The sequence below is a fragment of the Monodelphis domestica genome, chromosome 8 (genome assembly GCF_027887165.1).
Source record: "Monodelphis domestica isolate mMonDom1 chromosome 8, mMonDom1.pri, whole genome shotgun sequence".
NCBI classification, from domain to species: Eukaryota; Metazoa; Chordata; class Mammalia; order Didelphimorphia; family Didelphidae; genus Monodelphis; species Monodelphis domestica.
This window is the reverse complement of record NC_077234.1, coordinates 83,852,675-83,878,727: the sequence shown is the minus strand read 5'-3', so window position 1 is coordinate 83,878,727 and position 26,053 is coordinate 83,852,675. Positions and strand designations below refer to the sequence as shown.

At 38.7% G+C, this 26,053-nt stretch overlaps 1 protein-coding gene across 1 annotated transcript in view; it reads right to left on the bottom strand.

Annotated features, from left to right (window-relative positions):
* Positions 1–26,053, bottom strand: part of PLEKHM3 (pleckstrin homology domain containing M3) — a 248,881-nt gene that overhangs the window by 182,778 nt on the left and 40,050 nt on the right. Inside the window, exon 3 of the mRNA XM_001365586.4 lies at positions 21,945–22,874. Within this exon, the coding sequence (XP_001365623.2) occupies positions 21,945–22,874 (930 nt within the window). The remainder of the gene's footprint in view (positions 1–21,944; positions 22,875–26,053) is intronic.

The window sequence follows — 26,053 nt, the reverse complement described above, 5'->3', positions numbered from 1 at the left end:
TTTTTTCTTCTTACTCTGCCCCCACCCCCAACTCTGCAATACAGTGGCATTGACCTTCATGCAGTTCCTCACAAAAGACACTCCATCCCCTGATTCTGAGTGTTTTCACTGGCTGATCTCCATGTCTAGTCTGGAAGTATCTTCCTCTTCATCCCTTCTTCCTGGCTCCCTTGGAGTTTCAAGTAAAATCCCATCTCAACCTCATTAATTTCAGTGCTTTCTTTTTGAGATAGTATCTCCAATTTATGCTGTATATATTTTGACTGTATATTTACATGGGTGATGCATGCCATCTACCATATTAGACTTTAAGTTCCTCCAGACCAGAGATGGCTTTTTCCCCTTCTTTGTAAACCTAGCACTTAGCACAGTGCTAGAACATAATTAAGTGCTTAACAAATATTAATTGGCTGATATGGAGATAAAGATATAAGCACAATTTTAAGAAACAAGAGAAGTAAAAGTGGAGGAATAACACTAACATACTATTAATTCAGGGAAAATAAAGGGTACTTTGTAGGATAAAATTACAAAGTGGAGAAATGGGTTAACAAATGGAGAGAATAGATTTGGATGTTAGAGAAGAATGGGTGATGTACTTTTGTCAGGTGTGCGGGTGAATAATGTGAACTTTAGATTACTCCACCCTACTTAGTCTAACAATGTCTACACCCATACTTGAGGATTAAGTATCTAGGAGGATGGCCTATGATAAGACATGTGCTAGCAAATGACAAATCAGAAACAGCTGACAGACCCCTGGGCTGTCCTAAGTCAAACTTACGCTACCATTGGTACAGGTGAGATGCAGGAAAGTGATGTAAAAACCCTCTATATATTTTGTGTCACTTCCTCTCTCTGGGCTCTTTTGTGGTGGAGAGGTGGTTGGTGGCAGCTTGCTGAGAGTGCTAAGCGTTCCGGCATCTTGGCGTGGCGGCAACTATTGTCCAGTTTGACAGTGAGTTTTCCTTGATACTATATTGGGAGGCAGGTGAGTAGCCTAGTTCAGGTGAGACATCTTACTGAACTCTATCGGAGTGTAGGCTGATTCTTTCTCCTTTATCTTCCAAACACTACCCTCTCAGAAAGCCACTAATCTTCAGAGATCTCGTGGCAGAGGACTTTGAACTTCCCCTGGCATAGGCCAGGCAGAAGAAATCCTAAACCCTTTCCCTCTCCCTTCTCCTTAATTCCTTTCCTCTATATTAATTAAACCACCATAAATTTACTAACTGACTTGGGTATTTTATTTGGAATATCCCCTGGCAACCAAAATTAATTTAGATTAGGTCACAACCCTAAAATTATCCTTACAATAGTGAAGTGACAGTGGCAGAAGAATTTCTTTGCTTTGTTTACTTCATTAGTTCTCATTCCTTTCTATTCTGATTCATAATTTATATCTTTACTTTTTCCTTCTTCTTAGAAAAAGGCACAGGTTAAAAACTAACAAAAGAAGTTAGAAAGAGAGAAGTGATGATTTTGAACAAATCATTTAACTAAGAGGGAGAAGAAGCTGGAAGAGATCAAAATAACTAAATTAAAATAATTCACTAATTTATATAAATCCCCCAAACTAGGGAACAAGTTGACAAATCAGAGGTGAGGAAGAAGTAAAAAGGAAGAAAGGCTGTGGGAATAGTGTTAAATCAAAATAGTTTAAGCTCAATTAATAGAAGACAAATATTGACTTAAAAAAGAAAGATAGTGGGAGATCTCAACCTTCCCCTTTCAGAACTAGGTAAAGTGAACCAATAAACAAATAAGAAAGAAGTAAGGGAAGTAAATGAAATGCTAGAAAAATTAGAGTTAATAGATATCTGGAGAAAACTGAACAGGAATGAAAAGGAATATACCTTCTTTTCAGCAGTACATGGTATATATACAAAAAAAAAAGGAGAGGGGCAACTAAATGGCTCAGTGGATAGAAAGCCAGGCCTAGAAATAGGAGGCCCTGGGTGGCAAAATGACTTCATATACTTGTTGACTATAGGACCCTGGGCAAGTCACTTAACCCCAAGTGCCTAGTCCTTACAGATTTTCTATTTTGGAACAGATACATAGTATAGATTCCAAGACAAAAAGTAAGGGTTGATTTTTTTTAAGAAGATTTTTAAAATCTTTAAAAATATGATCTTTTTATTGGTTGTCTTTGAAATTTAACATACAATTTGAATATTTAGGATATTCACTATAGTATGGAATATCTAGACATTTTTTAAAATAAGTTTTGCAATGATCTATGTCACATAAACATAGGGAAAATGGCATGATATAAGTATTAGTTTAAATATAAGCAAAATGTTTTCTTTGCCACATGAAAAACTCAGGTATATTTATACTAACTTAATCTTATGAATTTTGCTTTAAGATTACAATCAATTAAAAAATAAAATAGGCATAGACTAAAACTAAATTTCAGGAGTCTTTGGTCTCCTAGGAAAACAATGAATTGATAACCTAAATCAATATTTAGTCAATACTTATATTGAAAGACAATAAATCTTTATTTTTGGTAAGGCAAACAAGTCAATATGAGCAATGTTCTAAAAATTCTACTTGTTCCTCTGAGAAATAGGCTGAATCTACAATAAAATATCATAATGTCAATAAAAGCATTTTTCTTTTTGAAATTCCCAACTTGTTTAAGACCAACCCTGAGTTGAAAATATAATCCTTTATAAGGCATGATTTTTTTACTTACAAGAATAAAATTTACTTATTTCGCATACAAACTATTTGGATGAGATGGCTAAGGAAGATTTAAAAGAAAAACTTAGAAGCATACTAACTTGTTACTTAAAAAACAACATACCTTCTTAGTTTCAACTATTAAAAAGGAGTGGCAAAGGTTAGGCAATTTGGGTTGTGTGACAAAACTAGAAAGTATCTGAGGTCACATTTGAACCCAGGAGCTACTGTTTCCAGACCTGGTGACTCTATCCCCTGTGCTACCTAGCTTCCCCAAATGCTTACTTTTTAATGATCATAACTTATGATTTCTTCTTCCTCAGTTCTTTTTATCAGTTGACTAACAGGATTCATTTATGATTTAGATGTTTCTATATGGATCAATGAATTCATCATACTCTAACTCTGAGAATAGCAAAAAATGAATCATGGACTCTCTGTCTGGTCCATTCCCAAGGAGCTTCTGAACTAATAAGAGGGAGGAATAGAAACAGGGAATTAACCAAGATGTGGAAGTGAACTGGGAACTGTTTTGCATGAGTCAGGAGTGGGGAAAGTCAGAGAATGAGAGAGAAATGCTCTTGGCACCCAGAATGAATTTTCTCTGCCTTTGTACAGCCTACCCCACATGCTTTTGGCAAAGAAAGTGAGAGTTTCAGGAGAGGTATGGGAGTGTTCCCTTTCACTATATCAGGTCTCTGAGTCCCTCCTCTATCTCTTCCTTCTGGGCACTGGTCTTTGGGACATGCTTCAGACTGGTTTCTCTCACAACTGGTCCTGTTGCTTTCTACTGTGCTTCCTTTATTGATGTTCCTGGATTTTCTCTCTGGAGCACACTATCTTAATGGTCAATGCTATTCCCCCTTCCCTTTAAATTGATTCTTGACTACATTCCATATGTCCCACCCCACTGAGACACAAAGATACCTTCTGCCATCTAATTTCTTGCTTACATTAGGAGTTCTGGTTCCCCTTGTTTACTACTCTCATTTGTGTAAAGACATCTAAAGTTACACATTTCATTGCTGCTCTTTTTTTTCCTGCTAGTTTTTCCTGTACATACTGGTTCTTTCTACTGGTATCTTCTTCCTACGTGGGACTGGTTATTCTTTTTGGCAATTGGCTTAGAAAACAAATCTTAGGGCTTTTTTTGTTTGTTTGTTTGTTTCCCATTCTTTTCTAGCTTATTTCTTCTTGGCCAGAACTGAAGGGTTCCAGTGAAATATGCATATTCACTGCCTTGTGTTACATTTCATCCCTGGTTAAGAGCTTTTCATCATCTAGGAATATAAATTTTATTCTTAAGCACCTTCTCTACCAGCTGCTCATTCCCAGGTGTTTTTCTTTGTTTTCTCCATGCCCCAAGTCTTTTTGGTTTCTTGCCTAGAACTTCAAAATCTCTAGTAGTGTTTTCTGGATTCATTCTAGCAATATTATTTGTCTCTATGCAAATCCACAAGAATGAGCAGTGCATGTTGGGTTTGAATGAATCTTAGGAGGTTCTCCATCAGATCTCAGATATTGTACATTTTCAGAGAAGGATTCAGTCTTTTGTGTTGTTCATGTCAGGTTGACAAATAGCTGCCTTGATACTACACATCTGGGAGTCACCTACCAACCACTCTTCGGTGATTCTTTTTCTTCTTACCATCACTAGAAAACCTCTTCCTTGGTGACCCCTCTGGTTCTACATCATCATTCCTTGGAGCATAAGAAACTGCTTTTTTGTCCAAAAGTTTACTTTCTTCTGTGGGAAGAGTCCCATGCCTGCGATACATCTGCAAGTGCTCAGTGATCATTCTTCCCTTTCTTTTCTTTAGCACATTCTTCTACCTCACAACTTCTTGACACTTGGGATGTCTCTCTGCTTCTTCATGTTCTTTTTTGTTTGTTCTTGCTTTGAAGTGCTTCTTGTATGCTTTCAAAGAACTTCATTCTATTCTCCTTCATCTAGAAAGCAGAGGCATCTCTTTAGATCTTTCAGCTTTTCTTCTGCTAGGGAGATCAGCCTATACTTTGTTCATGCATGTCCATACATAGCTACTGTCATTGGTAGAAAAACAAACACAATTCACTTGAAGTCTATATCTGTTGCCTATTGAAAGCAAAGCCATCTCTAGCATCTATATTTCCCGTTGATAGCTCTCATAACTAAGCTTTATGTCAAGTTGCTGTGATAGACGAAGCTTGCCATGCCTTTTTTTCCACCCCTAATATTTGCAACCAAAGACCATCAGTCTTGTCCTACAACTTCTTCCCAACATGACTGACTCATCAATGGGCTTATTTATCACTATTCGAGTGGTAGAATGGACTTAGTATCAAGGACATGAAGAGTTAGAAGGTACCTTTAAATCATCTGGCTCAAACCTTCAATTTTATGGTTGAACAAATGAGATTTAGAATCAGTGACTTGACCAAGATTACAATCAAAAAAGTAATAGAATTGACATGCAAACCCAAGCCATGGGATTGTGAGATCCAATATTCTGTTCACCCTCTCAAACTGCCTCCCTTGGGGGCTGGCCAGAAGTGGAAGGAACTGCCTAAACAGGTGTGGGTTCTTCCCATCTGGAAAGTCTTCAAGCAGAAGCTAGATTACTTGCCAGACAAATTGTATTTGAGATTCTTTTCAGGGATGAATTGGATTTGATGTTCACTGAGGTCCTTCCAATTCTAAAATTCTATGATTCTGTGAATATTGTGTGAAGAACAGCAAGAAAGCCAGAAGGACTGGAAAGAAGAATGCCAGAAGGAGAATAATGTGTAATAAGCCTGTAAAGGTAGGTCAGCTCCATTGTGAAAGTCTTTAAATACCCCCAAAAGGAATTTGTATTTGATCTTCAAGATAACAGAAGGTCATTGAACTGACTGAAAAGGAGGGTGACATGGTAAAACCCGTGCTTTAGGAATTGTTTTAGCAGCTGTGAGGAAAACACATTGGAGAGAAAGAAAGAGGCTGTGAGCAAAGACCAATTAGGAGACTTAAAGGATACAGGTGAGAGGGAATGAGGGCTCGACTGGGGGGAGCAGGTGGATAGGAAAAGGGAGACAGAGATATTGTGGAGACAAGATTTGGTAAATCCATTAGATAACTAGCATGAGGGAAAGTGAGCAGTCAAAGATGTTGCTGAGCTCACAAGGAAAGAATGGTGGTACCCTCAACAGAACTTGAAAAGTTTGGAAGTGGGGCAGGTTTGGGGGGAAAGACAACGTTTTAGGGAATGATAAATTTGAGATGTCCATTGGATATTATTCATTAAGCCCAATAGGCAGTTGGTGATGGGGGACTAGAGCTTAGAAGAGAGATGAGGACTTCATACACAGATTTGTGTGTCATCCAGCAAAGGAGAATACAAAGCAGTCAGATGGGTAGAAAGAAAATTGAAGCAGTAGTGTTATGAAAACTTAGAAGATAAAAAGTATCCGGAAGTGGAGAATGAATGGCCAATAGTGTTAAAAAATATAGAAAGTACTAGAAAGATGGGACTGAGAGAAGGATATTGTGAGCTAAGGCTGGGAATAAATACTAAGGACAGCAAAGACGGACTTATAAAGTTATACTGTAGAAGGCACAGCCAGTGGCTCGGTGGAGAAACAGGCCTGGAGCCTAAGAGGAGTCAGTTTCAAATCTTACCTCAGATAACCCCAATTGCTAATCCCTTAACCACTCTTCTGCCTTGGAACCAATACTTAGTATTTTTTTTTAAACCCTGACCTTCCATCTTGGAATCAACACTGCATATTGGTTCCATGGCAGAAGAGTGGTAAGGGCTAGGCAATGGGGGTTAAGTGACTTGCCCAGGGTCACACAGCTAGGAAGTGTCTGAGGTCACATCTGAACCCAGGACCTCCTGTCTCTGGGTCTGGCTCTCAATCCACTAAGCCACCCAGCTGCACCCCCAATACTTAGTATTGATAAGACAGAAGGTAAGAGTTAAAAAAAAATAACCTATTTTGTGGGCAATAGGAAAATTAGAAAAGGTGAATGAAAATAGAGGACAAAAAGGAGAATTATTTAACTCTTCTTTTGCTTCTCCTTCCTTCACCAAGAGGAAATGGATTTGGTCTATGAAAAGAATAAAATGATTAATGGTAGGAAAACCCAAGACAAGTTTGGTGAGGCCAAATTCTCACACAGAACTGCTGATCTTACCCAGATGAAACCGAGTAGTTTGGTTTCCTCGCTTTAATTCTGTGTTAGCAGAGTTCTATTCACCTATTTTTTTCTGTTTTTTAAGAATGCATATTACTCAATCAAGTATTTATTGAGGGCCTACTATATAGCAGGCAATATGTGAGGCAATGGGATACAAAAATAATTAATAAAATAATTCTTACCTGAAAACAGCTTTCATTCTAACAGGGGAGACAGCAATGATATAACTACACACAGAATAAATTTTGTTAAAACAAAAATAAACTTGGTGAATACACAAAGTGATTTGGGAGGGAGGGCATTAGCGGATGAGGCAAAGGAAGGGAGGGAGCATATTCTAGGTGTGGGGGGTAGTCAGTGAAAAGTCCAGAAGACAACAGGAGAGTACCTGCCTATGAAAAACAGAGTGAAGGCCAGTTTGGCTGGATAAGAAGTGTAAGGAGAGGAGGGGATGGCAGCCAGAAAGACAGGGTAAAGGGACTGTGAAGCTATAGAGCAGTTTATATTTGATTTCAGAAGCAACAAGGGACAGCTTGGGTTTATTGAATAGGGACATGACACGGCTGGGTCTGTGTTTAAGGAAAATCACTTTAGCAGCAATGTTGAAGGTGGAATAAAGCTGAGAGGGACTTGAAGCAAAAGGATGAAATACAAGACCATGACAATAGTCTAGGCAAGAGGTGATGAGGGCCTGCAATAAGGTGAAAACTGTGTGAAAGAAGAAAAGAAGTTAGATACAAGAGCTTTGTGTGGACGTAGAATGAGTCACTGGATATGTGGGATGAGGAAGATTGAGAAGTTAAGGATAACATAAAACTGACAAACCTAGGAAACTGGAAGAATGGTAGCATCTTTGGGAGAAATATGGAAGTTTGGAAAAAAGGTGAGTTTGGGGGGAAATATGAACTCGGTTTTAGAAATGCTGAATTTGAGGTGTTCTTGAACATCCAGTTTGAAATTTCCAGTAGTAACTGTTGATATTGAACTGAAGCTCAGGGAGAGCCTGGGGCTGGCTCCATAGATATGGGAATCATCCTGACAGATGAACCATGGGAGCTAATGAGCTTACAAGGTCCCTTAAAAATCAAACATCATCTTGGGGAACATACCCACCCACAGTTCAGAGGCATGATCTCGATGATGACTAAAGGAGTCTAAAAATGGGAAGTTAAACAGGCAGGAGAACTAGGAAATAGCAGTGCCACAAAAATCTAGAAAGCAGAGTATTCAGGGGACAGCTGAGTGGCTCAGTGGATTGAGAGCCAGGCGTAGAGACAGGAGGTCCTGGGTTCAAATGTGACCTCAGATACTTCCCAGCTGTGTGACCCTGGGCAAGTCACTTGACCCCCCATTGCCTAGTCCTTACCATTCTTCTGCCTTGGAACCAATACACAGTATTGATTCCAAGATGGAAGGTAAGGGCTTAAAAAAAAAAGAAAGCTGAGTATTCAGAAGGTAGGGAGTGGTCAGCAGTGTCAAAGGCAGCAGATAGGTTGAGAAAGACTTTTTTGAAAAGATCTTCAGATTTGGTAATTAAGAAATCACTGGTAAATCAGTTGATGACTCAGTGGATAGCAAGCCAGGGTTGGAGATGGGAGGTCCTGGGTTCAAATCCAGCCTCAGATACTTCCTAGCTATGTGCCCCTGGGCAAGTCACTTAACCCCCATTGCCTAGCAAACCTATGACACACATGTCAGCACTGACATGCGTAGCCATTTTCAATGACACGTGGTCTCATGTCTGCTCAGAGCACCTGAGGACCTGGGGGCTGGGCCCACAGTTGTGGCCCTGGTCATGACCCGCCCTGGCCCGGCCCGGGGGGGGGGGGGGGGGGGGGTGTGTGTGGAAAGGGCTGCTCCACATTCTGGCTGCAGGGTCGAGTGGTGGGTGGTGCGCACCAGGTGACTGGGGCACAAGGCACTGGGGGGGGGGGGTGACAGCACACCCCCAGGCCAGCCAGCTGGGGAGGGACTAGGTTCAGGGCCCTTGGAAGACTGGACAGGGCTTTGGCCCGCATGCAAGGAAGGAGTGCCTGGAATGGATTACCAGACACTTTTAGCACCCTGAAAAATATAGCCATGTTTTTACTCACAATTTTTCCCTCTACGTACTTTTGTGAGACCTTATTCTTAGTGTTAAATAATATCAAAACCAACGAAAGAAACAGATTGACAGATGATGTTAGTGGCGCTTGCTTGGGCTTGAAGTGTACAAAATACCAACCTTCAATTGAATACTTAGCCAATGAAATTCAACAAAAAAGTCACGAATAGGCAGGTTAGTTAAAGAATTCTCCCTCCCCCTCATTTATGTTACTTTATAGCACCCCACACAAGTTAAATAATATCAAGACCAACAAAAGAAACCAACTGACAGATGAACAAAGAAGTCACTAAGCAGGTAAGTTAAATAATTAGTTTTGGGTTTATTAAATACAGTTACATATTACAATTATACATTTTTGTTAAACTATAAATATCACAAAATTATGATTTTTTTCTCAAGGTGAAACACCACCCAAGTTATGCTCGGTTTTTTGGCGAATTTTGACACACCAAGCTCAAAAGGTTTCCCATCACTGGCCTAGCCCTTATCACTCTTTTGCCTTAGAAACAAAACACAGTATTGATTCTAAGACAGAAGGTAAGGATTAAAAGAGAGAGAGAGAGACAGAGAGAGAGAGAGAAACAGAGAGACAGAGACAGAGAGAGAGAGAGATCACTGGTAACTTTGGAGAGGGACATTTTGTGGAGTGAGAGAAGAGAATTGGAAGCAGTGAACTTAGAAGGTTATCTGGTTGAGAGAGGGAGGAGAGATTCAAAAAATCATGATGGCAAGCCAAAGAAGGCTCACAGAGAGCTCTCTGTGGACACATACACTGTCACCTGCTAGAGCTCCTTATTAGAAAGGCAGAGGAATTCAGGCTCCCCATGGTGCCTCCCCACCCCTCTGTGCTTACTCCTAGCCCTGAACTGAGTACCCAGGCCAATCCCTCTCTTTTTCCCCTCCTAGTCTGGGGTGGGGACTGCAGCACTTGGTCTCAGGGGTGAGGCACAGCATGCAGTCTCTAAAAGATTCACCATTACATTGGACGCTAATAGCCTGAGGGGATGGTAGGATCTACAGCCAAGGTTAAAGAGAATATTTTAATGATAATTCTACATATTGAAATAGTTGTTGGTATGGTGAAGGCCAATGTTTCAAGGATCAGTCAAGCCCACAGTAAAGCAAAATCAGGCATAACAAAATAAGAAGGAAACAAAAAACATGCCAACAAATGACAATGAAATATCTCAATTAACCTTCAAAAAAAAAGCAAAGACCTTCGGAGGGACTTGGCAGCAACCAGCTAGAAATGTTATTAATGATTACATTACAAATCAGGAAAAAAGTCTATTTTTGCTGATGAAACTCACTTTTTTCACTCTAGCATATACCAAAACCACTGTCAAAAGTCAAGGTGAGCTAAGGGCTGGGCATATTTATTAGACTGTAAATCTTCCACACAAAAATTATTTGGAATGTTTTACTTCCAGTAGGTCTAGCAATCTTATTCTAATTGAGGGAATGATGAACTTTGATAAGTATAATGATATCCTAAGAAGCTGAATTGTTCTAGAATTACAGAAGTCCCAAACAGAGCTAGAACATGGAATATGATTTTAATGGATTTCTTTTAAATCCTTACCTTCTATCTTAGAATAGATATAATAGAAGTATTGGTTCCTAGGCAGAAGAGGGGTAAGGCCACACAGCTAGGAAGTATCCGAAGTGAGATTTGAATCCAGGTCCCCCTGATTCCAGACTTGGCACTCTATCCACTGTGCCAACTAGCTGTCCTTGAATTCTGGACATTTTCACTGGCTATTTCCCCAAACTATAATTGTCTCCCTCCTCAATGATCCCCCCAAAGTATGCAGATAAAGTAGATGCAAATGACTATGATGAGACACTAAGCCCTCAAGCTTCTAATTTTCTTGTTCACCCTTTTGCCCTATCATCTGGATCAATTACACTCTTAGATTTGACTACAGCTGAAGCATGCCATTTCAGTTGGCTAAAATGAAGAAAAAAGGTGTGATGAAGAAAAAAGTCAAGAGCTTCAGACTGAATCTGAAACCCTCATGTGCCTCTGAACAGTGGCCCTGATGGACAGGAGTAAAATGACTGCTATCAAAGAGTTTTCTATATAATACACTTATAATAACAAGAAATGTGGTCTAAATATGACCACATCCCTGATGAGAACTGTGAATTCCAAACTTTTTGGAGTTGTGAATACCCCAATTTCTCATTGAAAAAAAATTCTATATCACCTCTGCTTCTCTCTAAAAAGTACTCTGTAGCATCCATTTGGTCAACTAGCATTTATTAAATTTTTGTGTACCAAGCACTGTCCTGCATGTGTACCAAACACAAAGCTTGTTCTTTAAGATTAAGGTTAATTAAAATTTTGTTAATTTTAAGAATTTTATGAGCCCTCTTTCAAGAAGACATTCCTATGAGCTCTCAGGTTAGGTGGATCTCAGTTTGGTGGATTAGAAAATACTTATCATTGGGTAACCTGGAGAGAAAGAAACAAGTAGTATTCCTTAGGGGGTCGAGGCTGGGCCTTATCTTAAAGATTTTGAGTGGCTGATATGGTCAAAAGAAAAAAAGTATATCATGTCTGCTTAAATAATTCAACAATAATCTATTATTTTAATGCTTAAAAAGAATCTTTTTTTAAGATCCTTGTGACAAGGGTAATTATCATTATCCCCACTTTTATAGAAAAGTCTCCAAACAGTAAGAGAATTGCCCACGGACATATAGTTATTAATAAGGGGCAATGTTAGTAATCAAACCTAGGTCTTTTGATTACCAGTTCAGTGAGCTTTTTACTCTGTCAAGTAGATGACAACAAACCAGGAGGTAAATCAGGAGAAATGACTAGAACTATCATTACAGTTTTAGCCTATACTATTATAAGTATATAATACTCATAGTAAACTCAAACATAAAGGAAATGACAAGTGTAATACGGGGAATAAGTGGCTGTTGCAATGACAGAAATAAGGGATCATCATGTGGATCAAAAACTGAAAATTAAAATGATTCATCAATAAAAAGAAGAAAAAAGTCAAGCCTGATCTTTAGATGCCTAAAAATGAGTATTGTGTAGTCAGGGAGTTTAAACTAATCCTAATCATTATATTATATCTCAAGTTGAAAGGGAGATCAAGCAATTACTTTTTCATTTTGCAGATCAGGAGTCATAAAGAAGTCAAATGTTTTGCTTGTGGTTATGCAGGCAGTAAGTAAGGACTACTAAGCAGTAACCAACATCCTCTAATGCTTAAGGCTTCTAAAATATTTTACAACATTATGGCATTTGGTCTTCACAATACCACCCTTACTGAGATTCAAATCAGGTTCTGAGTTCAAATCCATAAGTACCATTTTATTCACCATTGGTTAAAACCATATAAGAATATTTTTTCTAGTTTTAGGTTCCAAAATGTAAGTCACACATTAGATATAATGAGATATTCTTTACCTCTGGATAAAATGTATAGGAAGTATACCTACACTTGAGAAGAAATCTAGAAAGGAGTAACTAACTCTTGAAATGGAATACTGAACACTGGAATAGACCATTTAAAGAAACCATAAAATCTAACAACTTTTTTATAAAAATAGGATAATTTTGATATGATAAAATTTAAAAACCCTCAAGTACTTACCCTATGATTCCATGAAAAGATTGGATTATCAAGAAACCCTGCTGTCAAATAAGAAATAAATCTTTGCTACTGGATGAAATTCTTACTCTCACTACCCCATCTCCACCAAGGAAAGGATAGTAAATATAAACCTTTTATCCAAAATGGAAACATAAAGGGGCAGGGAACAATTGGGTTTTCATTTCAGGCATTTAGCTAGAGCTGAACACATGATGAGAACAATGTTAACCAAAAAAGAAACTAAACATAAAGGGTACAAGAACTTTTCAGACCAAAGTACAGCAACAAAGACTAGGAGGAATGAACAGTTGAAATAAAAAAAGGCAAGCACAGCTATGGTCTATGAAGTTCTGGGAGGTCCATCAAAAGATCTCTATCTTCTGAAATTCAAAATGGTTTTACATCTTCTGAACAGTATCAAAGACTATCATGTGACTTCTATGTTGAGAAAACCAGGAATAAATCAGAAAGGCAAATTTCTAGCCTATAAATCATGTTGCCCACATTTATGAAGAGCTAATAAGTGGATGAACATTTTGGGGGGCTTTAATGTATATGGACATAGAATCATTTAATACTTTGCTTGGAATAGCATTCTTCTATATTGTCATATGAATACTTCATTAATTTTTACACACATGATTTAAAACAAGTTTTACTTGGGAGGGTGCTTAGAGATGGTGAGGACTTGAACAAAGGTAGTGGCTATGTGAAGGTAACGAATGAATGGGGCAGATGCAAGAGATGTATAGGTAGAACTGACAGAACTTGGCAATTAACTGGATATGAAGGGTGAGGGAGAATGAAGATGACTCAGAGCTTATGTATCCAGGAGTCTAGAAGAATGTTAGTGCCTTTGTCACAAATGGGGAAGTTCAGGAGAGGAATGGGTTTGAGAGGGAAGAATGAGTTGTTTTGGACATGTTGAGTTCGAAATGCCTAGAGAAAATTCAATCTGAATTGTTCAAATGGCAGTAAGGAGATGGGGAATTACAGCTTGGGGGAAAGGTTAATGACTAGATGTTTAGGTCTGAGAGTTACCTCCATAGAAGGCAATTAAATGTATGGGAACTTATAAGATCACTAAAAGAAAGGAAGAAGTTCTAAGATGGGTGCAGTTTAGCCATAGAACCTCTGAGTATTTCCACAGTTAGGGGTTAAGACAAGGATGATAATCCAGAAAGAATGCAGAAAGAGTGGAAAGGAGCAGCCAGGCAAGAAGAAGAACTAAGAGAATGCTGTGCCACAAAAACCCAGAGAAGAGATTATTCAGAAGGAGAAGATGGTCACAGTGTCAAATGTATCAGGAAAGACTACAACTAAGAAAAGGCAATTTGACTTGGTAATTAAGAGATTTTTATTAATTTAGGAGAGAGAAATTTCAGTTGAGTAATGAAGTGGAATGCTAGATTGGAAGAGGTTGAGAAGGGGACATGAAGTGAGACCATTGTGTCAAAGATTATAGACAGCTTGTGACTTCCACCCATTCCTCCTATGAAAAAGAAATGTATGGTGGTAGCGTAAGGGAATGGTAAGAATACATGGGAGTCTTTTAGGAGAGACATAAATCTCCTTCAGCAATCAGTCTTCTAGTCAGACTTGCTTTTATATTTCTTATTGGGATTGCAAATTATTCTAAAGGTTGCTACAGTCTGTTCTTTTTCTGTTCTAAAGGAGAAATTTTTTTTTTTTTTTTTTTTTTTTTTTTTTTTTTGCAGTTTGCCCTTCCCTTCTGGAGATTTCTCATTGCTTTCTTTTATCCCATGGAAATTACACACTGCATTGGGGGTCTCATCTTCCTGGTTATGTCTTTAGAAATTCTGCAAATTTTCCTGTGAAGTTGTTTCTATGAGAATATTTTTACATTCTCTTTGTGAGTTGTTCTTTTACTTCATTCAGTGTTCCTCTTCACCAGTCAAATTCAGTCTGGCAGACTCCCCCAAGCCAATTGTCCTGGCTAAATTCTACTTCTGGTTTGCTAGTGTTCTACTGGAGAAAAGAGAACAGTGAATAAGTAAGGTCTATTACCTTCCCCATGCTAGTCAGGGACTTTACTGTCAGCTTCTTTATTCTATTTCCATAACAAGTCATAACAAAGAGTCTCACATTTATCTAGCCCTAAAGATTTACAAAGCATTTCCCTCCAAACCACTCTGATAGGAAATTCCATTTCTTTCAATTCAATAAGCAATTATTGAGCAATTACCAAGTGATAGTCATTGTGCTAAGCACTAAGGACACAAACAGAAAAGCTAAACTTTGTGTTTAAAGAGATGATTTCTACTGTGGGGACACAACATGCACTTAGATAAGGGATGGCGAAAACTCCTGTATCACGTTGTATATGGAATGGCTGAAGGGCTTATGGATGTTTAGCCTGGAAACAGATGACTAAGAGATATGACAGTTGCTTTTAGGCTGACATAGAAAAGACTGGTTCCCTTTGACCCCAGAGGGAAGAACCAGTAGCAAAGAGCAGAAGTCATGAGAAGGCAAATTTCGGCTCACTTCCCATCAATCAGATCAGAGCTGTCCAAAAGTGAAACTCATAATGCAAGAGTTATTGCTTCCACTCCACTTTACTGATGATGTTTTTCTCACCAAAGAGACTACTGCTCTACAAGGGTAATTAGACCCAATCTCATCAATAAAAAATCTTGATTAGAAGGAGCATATAATCTAGAAAGGCTATTCTCATTCTCCAGATTATCTGACTTGGGGTATGTGTGTGTTTTGTGTATTCTTTTCTTCTCTTCTTCCTTTTACCTCGCTCCCTATTACCAGCTCCCTTCAAACAAATCTATTTTCCTAGTTATTGCTCTTTTAGCCTAATGGAGGAGAATTGGGGAAGGAAAAAGCTAAAATAAAGTTTAGGGATAGTCATAGAAATAAAATGTAAAACTCTGTCCCTGTTCTTCATTTCCACAGAAAATGTAAAATGTAGTTATAAATAAGACTCTCTGACTGGACACTGGAATTTTTAAAAAGTTTTTTAGAATATAAAATACCTGTAGTGATGCTCTGTACTAGGAAGTCTATGGTACTTTGCCTGAACTCACTTGTACAGATGTCAGAAAATCAGTTGCTTTATCTTTAAGATTACTTGCTGTAATATTTGCCCTGAGGCCAATGAGTAAGAATGACCAATATGTAAATATTCCCTTCCTTTAGATTTAATGGATACTAAAATACCACAAACATAACAGGGAGGTTGTATAGCTAAATTAAAGATACCTTTCACAGTCAAACCCCAGTAATACAAGCAATAGCACTTTGCCAAAAAAAAAAAAAGGCCTCCACTTATCACATGGATTGCCATGTGATATTAGAAATTCTAGGGCTGTTTGCTTAGTATATTATTTTTTGTTAGCAACTTGAAATTATTTCTTTTCTCAGCTGTAACTTTCAGTCTGTTAAATTAGAGGTTTAAGCTATAGCTATGCTGGATGAACATAAAAGGATGATCCATTAATTATATATTTCATCTTAATGAAACTTTGAGCATCTTTCAAGATAACGTTACAGTGACATTCCGCTAGATTTTACCCTCATATAGTCAGAGTGATCTTGGAACTGAGGATCAGACAAAATATGAGTCTTTTTGATTGCAATGCAGAATGCCAGGGCAAATATTGAGAGGAAGAAGGCAGTATTGGGAAATAGGGGGGAACTTCTTTTATGCAAAGACAGTGCAGACATCCGTTCCCACAAATGGAAAACTTGTTTTTGAACTCTCCTTCTGACCCTCATGCACCAACAATCTGCACTCTCCACCCCCCTCCTCTTAGGGCTGCATCTCCCACTGAGGCTCTGTCTCACCCAGAGCTGGGGGAAGGGGAAGTGAGCCCCCAAGATAAACTTGTCAAAAGCTATGCACCCCAATCATAATTCCTCTCTACCTGTTTGTGAATGTCAGCCGGGAGCAGCTCATGAAAAGCTTTGGGAAAGAAGGAAAGGGGGAGAGGGAGAAAAGGGGAGAGGGAGGACAAAGAAAAACCAGAGAGTGCAATTCAAACAAAAATGAAATAAAACACACACACACTCAGGCACACAAAGGAGGGGGAAAAATGTCCCCACCAGGTCCTCCCAACTTACTTCTTTATCAGAGGTTCATTGTCAATCAATTAGCCAAGACAGCAGGGGTCTGTGGGGTGGGGGGTAGCCCAGGAAACAATGGGCAGCCCTGTTGTATTACTATTTAATCACTTTTACTAAATAAATAGAGCAGCCCCGAGGTGCTGTCATGTCAAGGGAATTTAGAACAAAAAAACTTCATTTTTCATTGGTCATTATTTTTTTTCCTGCAGGACAAGAGAGGGTTATTACTGTAGCCTTAAGTTCCATCTTTGTGTTTCTTGCCTTTGATTCCACTCGGACCCTGCCACTTTCTGGCACTAATTTGTCAGGCTGAACAAAGAAGGGATTTGTACCTCCTGTAAGGTCTCAATTAGGAATGGCTTCTGCTGTATTCTGTGCCATTCAGACGGGACACAATGACGGTAATTACAGGAATTTGCACTAAATGGCAGAAGAATTCACAGCAAAACTTTTTTCTCCCCCTCCGGCTAGTCCCTCCCCAAGGCTGGAAAGCCCCTACCCCCACCTCCCCACTCCAGAGAGCTCTTCCTTAGCGCCCGGCCCCCAGGGAGGTTAAACAGCAGCCTGAGGAGCAAAACAGCAGCAATCACCGCGGAGTGTGAAACGTGAGGCGGCCAGTTCTCGTCCCTCTCCGGGCCTGAATTTTTAGTTTCAACTTAAGTTTTGGAATGGGGGAATCGCACTGTTAGCAGTTCAAGTTGCCATTAGTTCCACATGGGAAGACTTGAAAACATGCTTGCGTGTGTTGTCACAACTTGTTTACATAAGCTGCTTTCTTCTTTCCCCAAAGGGTTCTGATGGTTCTGCTTCCTGATTTGGGGGCAATTCACCCGAACTCAGTTTTCCGACCCACTTGCCCACTAAACGATACGCACATTTCACGTGGGGCATGCCCGGCAGACCCGGGCAGACCTATCTAGAGGCCCAGCGGTTCCCTCACAACCTCCAGCACCTGGGAGGTGGCAGAGCACTGAATTCAGAAGTACTCCACAGGACGCTCAATTAGGGTTGTTTATCCAGGTGGCTAAGAAGCAGCCATGGCTTCGGGGGTCTACCTCTGACCTGGGCAGGCCCAGCGCTGGCCGGGGGCAAGTCCCTTAAACTCTCAAGGCCAGGTAGCAACTCTCAAAGACTGCCAGGTTTCAGGCCACCATTCACCACAAAAGACCAGGATGTCAATGCCCCAAGGCTACAAGTCATAGATCACACAGCGATTTCAGGGTCTCAAGTCATCGGCAAACCTTCAAAAGCTTCATTCCTCAAAAGCTGTTCAGAAAATGAATGATGCCAGCCTCCCTTAACTAGCACATGTCATGCGGCAGGACCCCTCACAGAACAACACGCAGATTCTCGGCTCAAAAACCTTCACGGGTCTCCCTATTGAACACTAGATCAAATCGAAATTCTTTTTCCCGGCTTTCAAGGCCTTCCTTACTCTTGCCCCACCCTGCCGCCACCTCTTAACTTTTCACTACTCTCCCTTCTAGTACCTGGGGTATCCCCATGGTCCATCCCCAGGGACAGTCACCCTCCCCTCGGCCTCTATACCTCCCTCACAGTTTCCTCTACCTAAAATCCCGGACTGAACTCTCACTAGCTGGAGTTACCCTATTCCTCCTCTATGAAATGTGGGGGTGGTGACAATGTGGATGATTTATAGGTCATTCCTGATCTTCAGAATTCTATGACTCCACATCCCATCTATCTTGGGAAACAGTTTTAGGCCTGCCTCTTTCTCAAACTCTGGGCTCTCACTGAAGGCAGCCTAGGGTAGAGAAAGAACAAGTGTTAGAAGGCCTGACTAGTTCTTTCTGTTCCTTACTACCAGTGAGATCTTGAACAAATTACTTCATCCCTCTGATTTATTTCTTCATTGGTGAAAAATTTCCCTTCTAGTTCTGTAATTCTAGAAGTCTAATCAAGGAAATGCTTTCCGGGTTCCCTTTTAACTCCAACATCCTGTAAGACATTCTAGTAGCATTTGATTTGCCTTTTCTCTGAACTCCTAGAGCATGGATACAGTCACCAATGTCATGTAGTCTAGCAGTTGATTCTTTTGGATGCCACTTGTTTCATACATATTCATTTTCTCTTCCCATCTTCTAGGAAACTGGACCAGGTTTCATATGTCCATCTCTTGCAGCATGTTAATCACTGCGTATTCTGAGTGATAGATATTTTAAACATACTAAGAAATTTTACTGCTTATAGGAAATCAGGCCAAATGCTTTGGTAAAATGAAGAAATCTTTATAATTCAAATAAAAATTTAATCTACTTGTTTTAAAAATCTGCATGCATGTTTGAGTTTATTTATAAGGATAAGGGAGATAGTCAAGAAATCAAGACTCATCAGGTCAAATATAATTATATTTGAAGACTATAAATCCATTAAAAATATTCTGCCATTTTGACTTCAAATATGCAGAATATCAATAAAGGGCATTTAAAATAAAAATCCTTCACTGCATCACTTGAAGTTACTCTTTTTTTTCCTTTTGAGATTCTGCCCCCTACAGGAGAAAAAGTAGTTCTACTTATAATAGAAAGGTTATTAGTATTCAACCGACTGGAGGTAGAGTTATAGACAAAAGCTAGACACACATCTCAGACTTTGAAAGCAGCACTTCTAAGAGTAAAAGGAGGATTTAAATAAGTCTAACTCCTTCCCTTCTAAACTATTTCATATGTAAAGGATTCAAAAAAACCACATACATTCATCTATCCTTCCACTTCCCTCTATTACAAAACTGCATCTTTTCCTAATATATTCTTAATAGAAGATCAGTAAGATCGGAATGGACTTAAGAGTTTCAAATCAACAACACTCCATATCTCTTGAATGCATTCCGCATTACCACTTCTACTCCCTCTCAAATCCTTGTGACTGACACTATTCAGCAGATTTTATTCTTTCTATAGATGTCTGCTGAATATCACTGTCGTATTGTGGGCAGAAGAGGGCTAATTATATTTAATTTAATATTACCTTTTAAGCAAATGCTTTATTTCACCAAAAATGGGTACCATCATTCTATCATTAAGTATCCCTGTATCTTCATTAGTTTACAAGTTTCTCTCTTTTTTTTTTTCCTAGAGAGCAAGGACTGAAATCCACAATTTGGTCATTGCCAAGAACATGTTTCTTATATATCCTTAAATCCTAGATCTTCTCTCTTATTCTTTAAAAAAAAATCCTCCTCACCAGCCCCAAACTCACAAATTTAAGACAGATGCAAATTTTCTCTATGGGACAAAAGTCTCCTTTTATTCTTTTTCTTTTTAACTGTTACCTTCTATCTTAGAATCCATAGTGTGATTGGTTCCAAGGCAGAAGAACAGTAAGGGCTAGGCAACAGAGAGTGAGTGACTTGCCCAGGGTCACATATTTAAAAAATATCTAAGGCCAGATTTGAACCTAGGACCTCCTGTCTCTAGGTCTGGCTCTCCGTCCACTGAGCCAGCCAGCTGATCCCCACCCCCTTTTTATTCTTAATATTATTTTTCATAAACTAAGTGGGGTTTTACTTCAAGAAATAAATCCTGTTTAAGTTATTCTACATAGAAATAACATTTTATTTAAATATGAAACTTAATTACTTTAAATTGGGATTTTCCCAGAATAACAAATTTAGTTTTTGGGAAGGACAGTTTTGAAAGATCATATATTGACTAAAACCCATTTTATATCTTATATTAAGCCAATTGCTTTAGAGGACACTATTGTCTCATTCTTCCCCCCCCACCAAATGAGGTACTAGTTCATTGAATGACTAAGAATGATTCCCTGCTAAATACGTGATTGTTTTAAATTTTAACTATCCTTAAATTTTCCTTGGCAACTTGGGCGACTTAGTACATAGAGTGCTGGGTTTGGAGTTAGGAAGACTTATGAGTTCAAATCCAGCCATGTGACCCTGGGCAAGTTACTTGGCCTGTAACTGACAAAAAGGATCCATAGGAGAAGGAAGTGGCAAACTGCTCCAATACCCTTGTCAAGAAAACCCCATGGATAGCTATGGTTCATGGGGTCAAGGAAGAGTCAGATGCAACTGAACTGAACAACCACGAACTTTCCTTAAAGGATAGCTCTCCAGATTCCCACCTAATTAGTTTAGATGAGATCACTTTCAAAACACAGTTATTAACTGTAGAAATTGCCAAATCTTTTTGATACCTTTTTTAATATCACCTTTATTTCCCAAATGTATCTCTTTAGTTCCCCATTCAAAAAAAAATTCCTTATAACAAAGAATAAAAGAGAAGTTTAAAGTTTAAAAAACCAGCGCAGAGGGCAACAGTTAGGTGGTCCAGTGGATAGAGAGCCAGGCATGGAGACAGGAGGTTCAAATCTAGCCTGAGATGCTTCCTAGTTATGTGACCCTGGGTAAGTCACTTAACCCCAACTGCCTAACCCTTATGGCTCTTCTGCCTTGCAATTGAAAGATTCTAAGACAGAAGGTAAGAATTTTTAAAAATTATCTCAGTAAAACTAACCTGCACATTGAAAGAGCCTGACAGTACATGCAGTGCCCTCTACCTCTGCAAAGCAGTAAAGGGAGTCTTCTTACCTAGTATCAAACTTCAGTTGCCAAATGTGCCATGACCCTTAATTCTTAGCAGAGTCAGAAGCCCAGGATTCTAGTTCTATTCATACTTTGGTCAAATTACCTTTGAAGCTGAGTATCTGATGATGCAGTGTAAGGAGTACCTGGCTAGGAGTCAGAAAGACTCATCTTCTGAATTCAAATCTGGCCTCAGACACTTACTGGCTGTGTGATCCTTGACAAGCCACTTAACCCTATTTGCCTCAGTTTCCTCCTCTGTAAATAAGCTGGAGAAGGAAATGCCAAACCTGTTCAGTGTTTTTGACAAAAGTCTAAATGGGGTCATGAAGAGTCAGATGAAACTGAAATGACTGAAGAACAACTATCTGGTAGTCTTGTGGCAAGTCACTTCCCTTGAGGGGGGCCTCAGTTTCTTTACCTGGAAAATGAGAGGGATTGTACTAAATGGCTTTTTTAGCTCCCTTTCAGCACTAGATCTATGATCCTATTAGTATATATCTTCAGAAAAGGACCTACAATCATTCTTGGCATGAGGGTGGATTAATGTTTTTAAACAACTTTTGGTTTCTTAGAGAAAAGGTACTTTCATCAATGGGAAATAACTTTGCTTTTTCAGTGAATTTCTATAATAAAGTTGCATGGTATTCAGAATTTTGTCCAGTTATGTTTTAGGATGGAAATAGAATATATTTTGATTCTTACCTGCACATTTAAAACTCTGAGCAGTGAGTCCTCTCTCCAAAGACAACGTTGTAAGAATACTGAGGAAGCTGGTAGTCACTGACTGGCGTTTGTTCTTCCTGAGATCATGCCCACCCATTTGATCTCTCGATTTATTTCTAAGAGTGACTTGTAGGTTTTGTCCTAAAGTCCTCGCTGCATTGGCAGCTGTTTTCAGGGCTTCCATCCATTCTTGTGCTCTTGGCCGAGTCTCAGCCCGCAGGCGGAGGACATCTTGTGGGAAGATGACTTGAAAACAAGAGTCACAGCCATCCAGGTTGTCGGTTTGAACAGCTAGACAAACATCAACATTGTAGCTCAACAGTGGATCCTCATCTAGCCGACCAGGCTGAAAAGCCATGAGATAGGCTTTACTCAGTACAAACGTAAAAGCCTTCCAGTTGTTTTGGACAGTCAGTCTATAAAGTGTCCCAGACTTTAGGATGTTTTGATATTGTTTCAAGCTATCCATGAAAGAAGTTGACTGGAGCAGCTCATTGGACTTCCGTAAGCCGTGAGTATGACTAAAGCCATCATGTCCTAGCACTGGGGAGTTTTCTAGCTCATCGCGTTGCCCCATATAAGTTGGCACAGCAACATGTAGCATCTCCCAAAGTTTCTGCCCCCAATCCAAGGCCTCCCATGGTGACTCTGCTTTCAGCTGTAGCTGGGTATTATCAGATAGGACTGTATCCACTATTCTGCTCTCCAGGTTGCCCAGGACTGATATACTCTGGAAGCGTGAAAGCTGGTAGGTGGCATAAAGGTTTTGATTGCCACTGTTGTCAAGAGAGTAAAAGTACAGATTATAAGGTGAAAGTTCAGCATAACAGCTTTGCCAGTAACTGTCATGACCTTTCCTAATTTCAAGGTAACCCTTCTTCAGAATATTTGGGAATGTCTGTCTATGTTCTGGAAGAAATGAAATAAAAAAGAATTAGTTTTGGAAATTCAAGTGTGTAAGGTATAAAGTGTTAGGGGAATTGGGAGACACTGTATCTTCATTTGTACAATGTATATCATTTTTGTTTCATATTAAACAGGCTAGTATGCAGGATCCCTAGCTGATGGTACATATTTGGTGACATTTAAAAGGACAAGGGGCAAAGGTATTCTAAAAAAAATTAGAAGGAACTTAAAGGTCACCTAGTCTAACTCCTTTTTTATATGTGAGGAAACGGAGACCCATTGGGGTGAAGTAATTAACTAAAAGTCACACATCCTGTAAGTGACATTCTAGCATTTCACCAGGACCACTGATTCCAAATATAGTGGACTTCTCACTAAGTTATGAAAATGATCCTATTCTGTTTTAGTCATGAAAGATACTACCTCTTAAGTACTAGTACAAATATAAACCAGGCATTCCTAGAGAAGAATAAAATTCACCTCTCTGAGGCAGAGGTCCTTGATTTATAAAATCACTGTACTACCTATAACAAAAACTATTATAGTTTTGTTGATAATCAAATGATGTCCAAAAAAAAGCAGAGTATCAGATAGGCTTTTTAAAAAGAGAACAAAAGGAAGTCATTAGACACAAAGAACAGCAACATTAGAACTAATGTGTTTAATTTTTAGTATACTTTAAAAAGGACAATCTGTATAAGAGATTCCCAATTTTATATACAATCTCTCTTTTTTCTTTTTTGGATATAAAAACGTTCATGTTTGATATCAGAGCTCATCAAAGGATTACAAAATAATAGGAATTTAACTAATGTAGTTAAATAATAACTAAAGAACAAATATAATTAAAAATTTAAATGTTGAGTCAAAATATGAAAATTTCAAATAAACTTATAGTCTTAGGAGACTATAGTTATATACAATATCAAATACTTTTTTAGTATGTTGGTTTTGCTAATCTTTTTTTTTCCTTTTTTAATTTTCTTTTTATAAGGGCTAAATCTCTGGGAAGGAGAAGGACAGACAATTTAGGAAACGTGAGTGATACAAATACAAAAGCTTTTAATAAAATGTTATTTCTTAAAAACTTAAAGACCAGATCCTAAAAATTCCAGCCCCATGGAGTACATAAACCTTATTAACAAGGTACAAAAAGGAAAAAAAAACTAAATTTAAAAAATCTTGGTGATATAGGCTTCTTTTGTAGATGCAGGGCTTTGATAACTCACAAGTTAAACTGTGTGAAGGTTAAGCAGTTATATAAGGCTTTGTTTTCAAGACAATATTTCAAGGGATAGAAAAAAAGACAACCTGCCTAAATTACCATGAAGCTCTGTTGCTATTCTACCAGATGTTGTTAGTTAAAACCCCCATCTTTCTTTCAGTTGATAGAGCTGTGATTGTAAAGATGGGGGAGGGGGGGTTCAAGGATCAAAAAAATTTTTTTGCTTAATCATAGACAATTTCACAACTCCATTTTGGGTTCTCTTAGCAAAGAATCCAGAGTGGTTTGTCTTTTCCTTCTCCAGCTCATTTGATGAGGAAACTGGGACAAAAAGAGTTAAATGACTTGTCCAGGGTCGCACAGCTAGTAGATGACTGAAGCTGGATTTAAACTCAGGAAGAGGGGGCAGCTGGGTAGCTCAGTGGATTAAGAGCCAGGCCTAGAGATGGGAGGTCCTAGGTTCAAATTTGGCCTTAGACACTTCCCAGCTGTGTGACCCTGGGCAAGTCACTTGACCCCCATTGCCTAGCCCTTACCACTCTTCTGCCTTGGAGCCAATACACAGTATTAACTCCAAGACAGAAGGTAAGGGTTTAAAAATATTAATTAATTAATTTAAATAAATAAATAAACTCAGGAAGATGAGTCTTCCTGACTCCAACCCTGGCACCTATCCACTATGCCAGCAAGCTGCTCCTGTAAAAAAAAAAAAAATCAAGAGTGTGGCTCATTTCTTTTATTGGTTCAAACATTCATTGGTATAGGGAAATCTTGGTAAGAAACTCCAGTTATCAATGCAGAATAGCAACTCTTCAGCAATTTAAATATTTAGAGAATTTGGGGAGACTCTTGAGAGGTTAAAGGGCTTACCTGTAGTTATTCAGCAAGTAGTTACCTTCCAAACAACTTCTCTATCACCCCTCCCCTTCCATCTCTCTCTCTTCCCACATTCCTTCCTTCCCTCTATTCTCTACATATCAGCTTTAGAAGCTCAGTCTTTTTGTATGTGTTGCCTGAATCATCTTGATGGTGCTACTGTATCTCTACTGTATCTGAACAAGTCATAAATTTATAATAGTAAAATGTGGTACTTTATTGTCAACAAACTTGACTATCATTTGGGTAACTTTTTTATGCTTTATCCCTGCACATACCAAGTTGGAACTATTCTCTATTTGTTATTTTGTTTTCTGAGTTTTCCAATTTTTTTTTAACTTGAAGACTGAATACAAATATAAATAAATTTAACCATTCCTTAAAGAGGACAAAGAAAACTCCCAAAGGTTGTGATTTCTCATTTCTGCTGAAGGCAGAGAAAAATACAAATCTAGATCTTAAAATAGCAAACAATCAAAAGGAATGAAAGTCAAAGAAAAACCAATTTTATTTGCTCTGCATCTCCAGCCCTGACATTCATTAGTATTTCTGTGCTAACTCAAAAGCCATTAATTTCTTTGAAACCCACACTAATCTCTTTGTAAGTACAGATAATGGAGCAGTATTATCCTCTAATCATCTTACTTTTCTGTTAATCCAATAAGAGAAGCAGAGCTGTCAGAGACACTGCAATAGTGCCTACCCCTTTCATTTCTATCAAGTACAGATGATAGGTTCAACCTTCTTCACAATAACACTCATGACCATACTTTCCTCCAACATCCCTCTGAGGACCCACAAGCTCACCTGCTTTACAGTGAGTAAAATAAAAGCCATCTCTATTAGAAAGGAATTTTCCTTCCATCTCCCTGTATCCACAGAATGCCTCTCTACAGCTCTTGGAAATTAAGACAACTGGGGAAAAATCAGCAGCCAGCTCAATTAAAACAAATTTATCATACTCTAAAAGACAGAATGGATGCTGGAAGTGGGTATATTAATCAAGAAGTCCCATTACTATCTAATGTACTCCCTTCTTTCATTTCATTGATGTACAATGAAGGTAAAAGATCTATTTCCA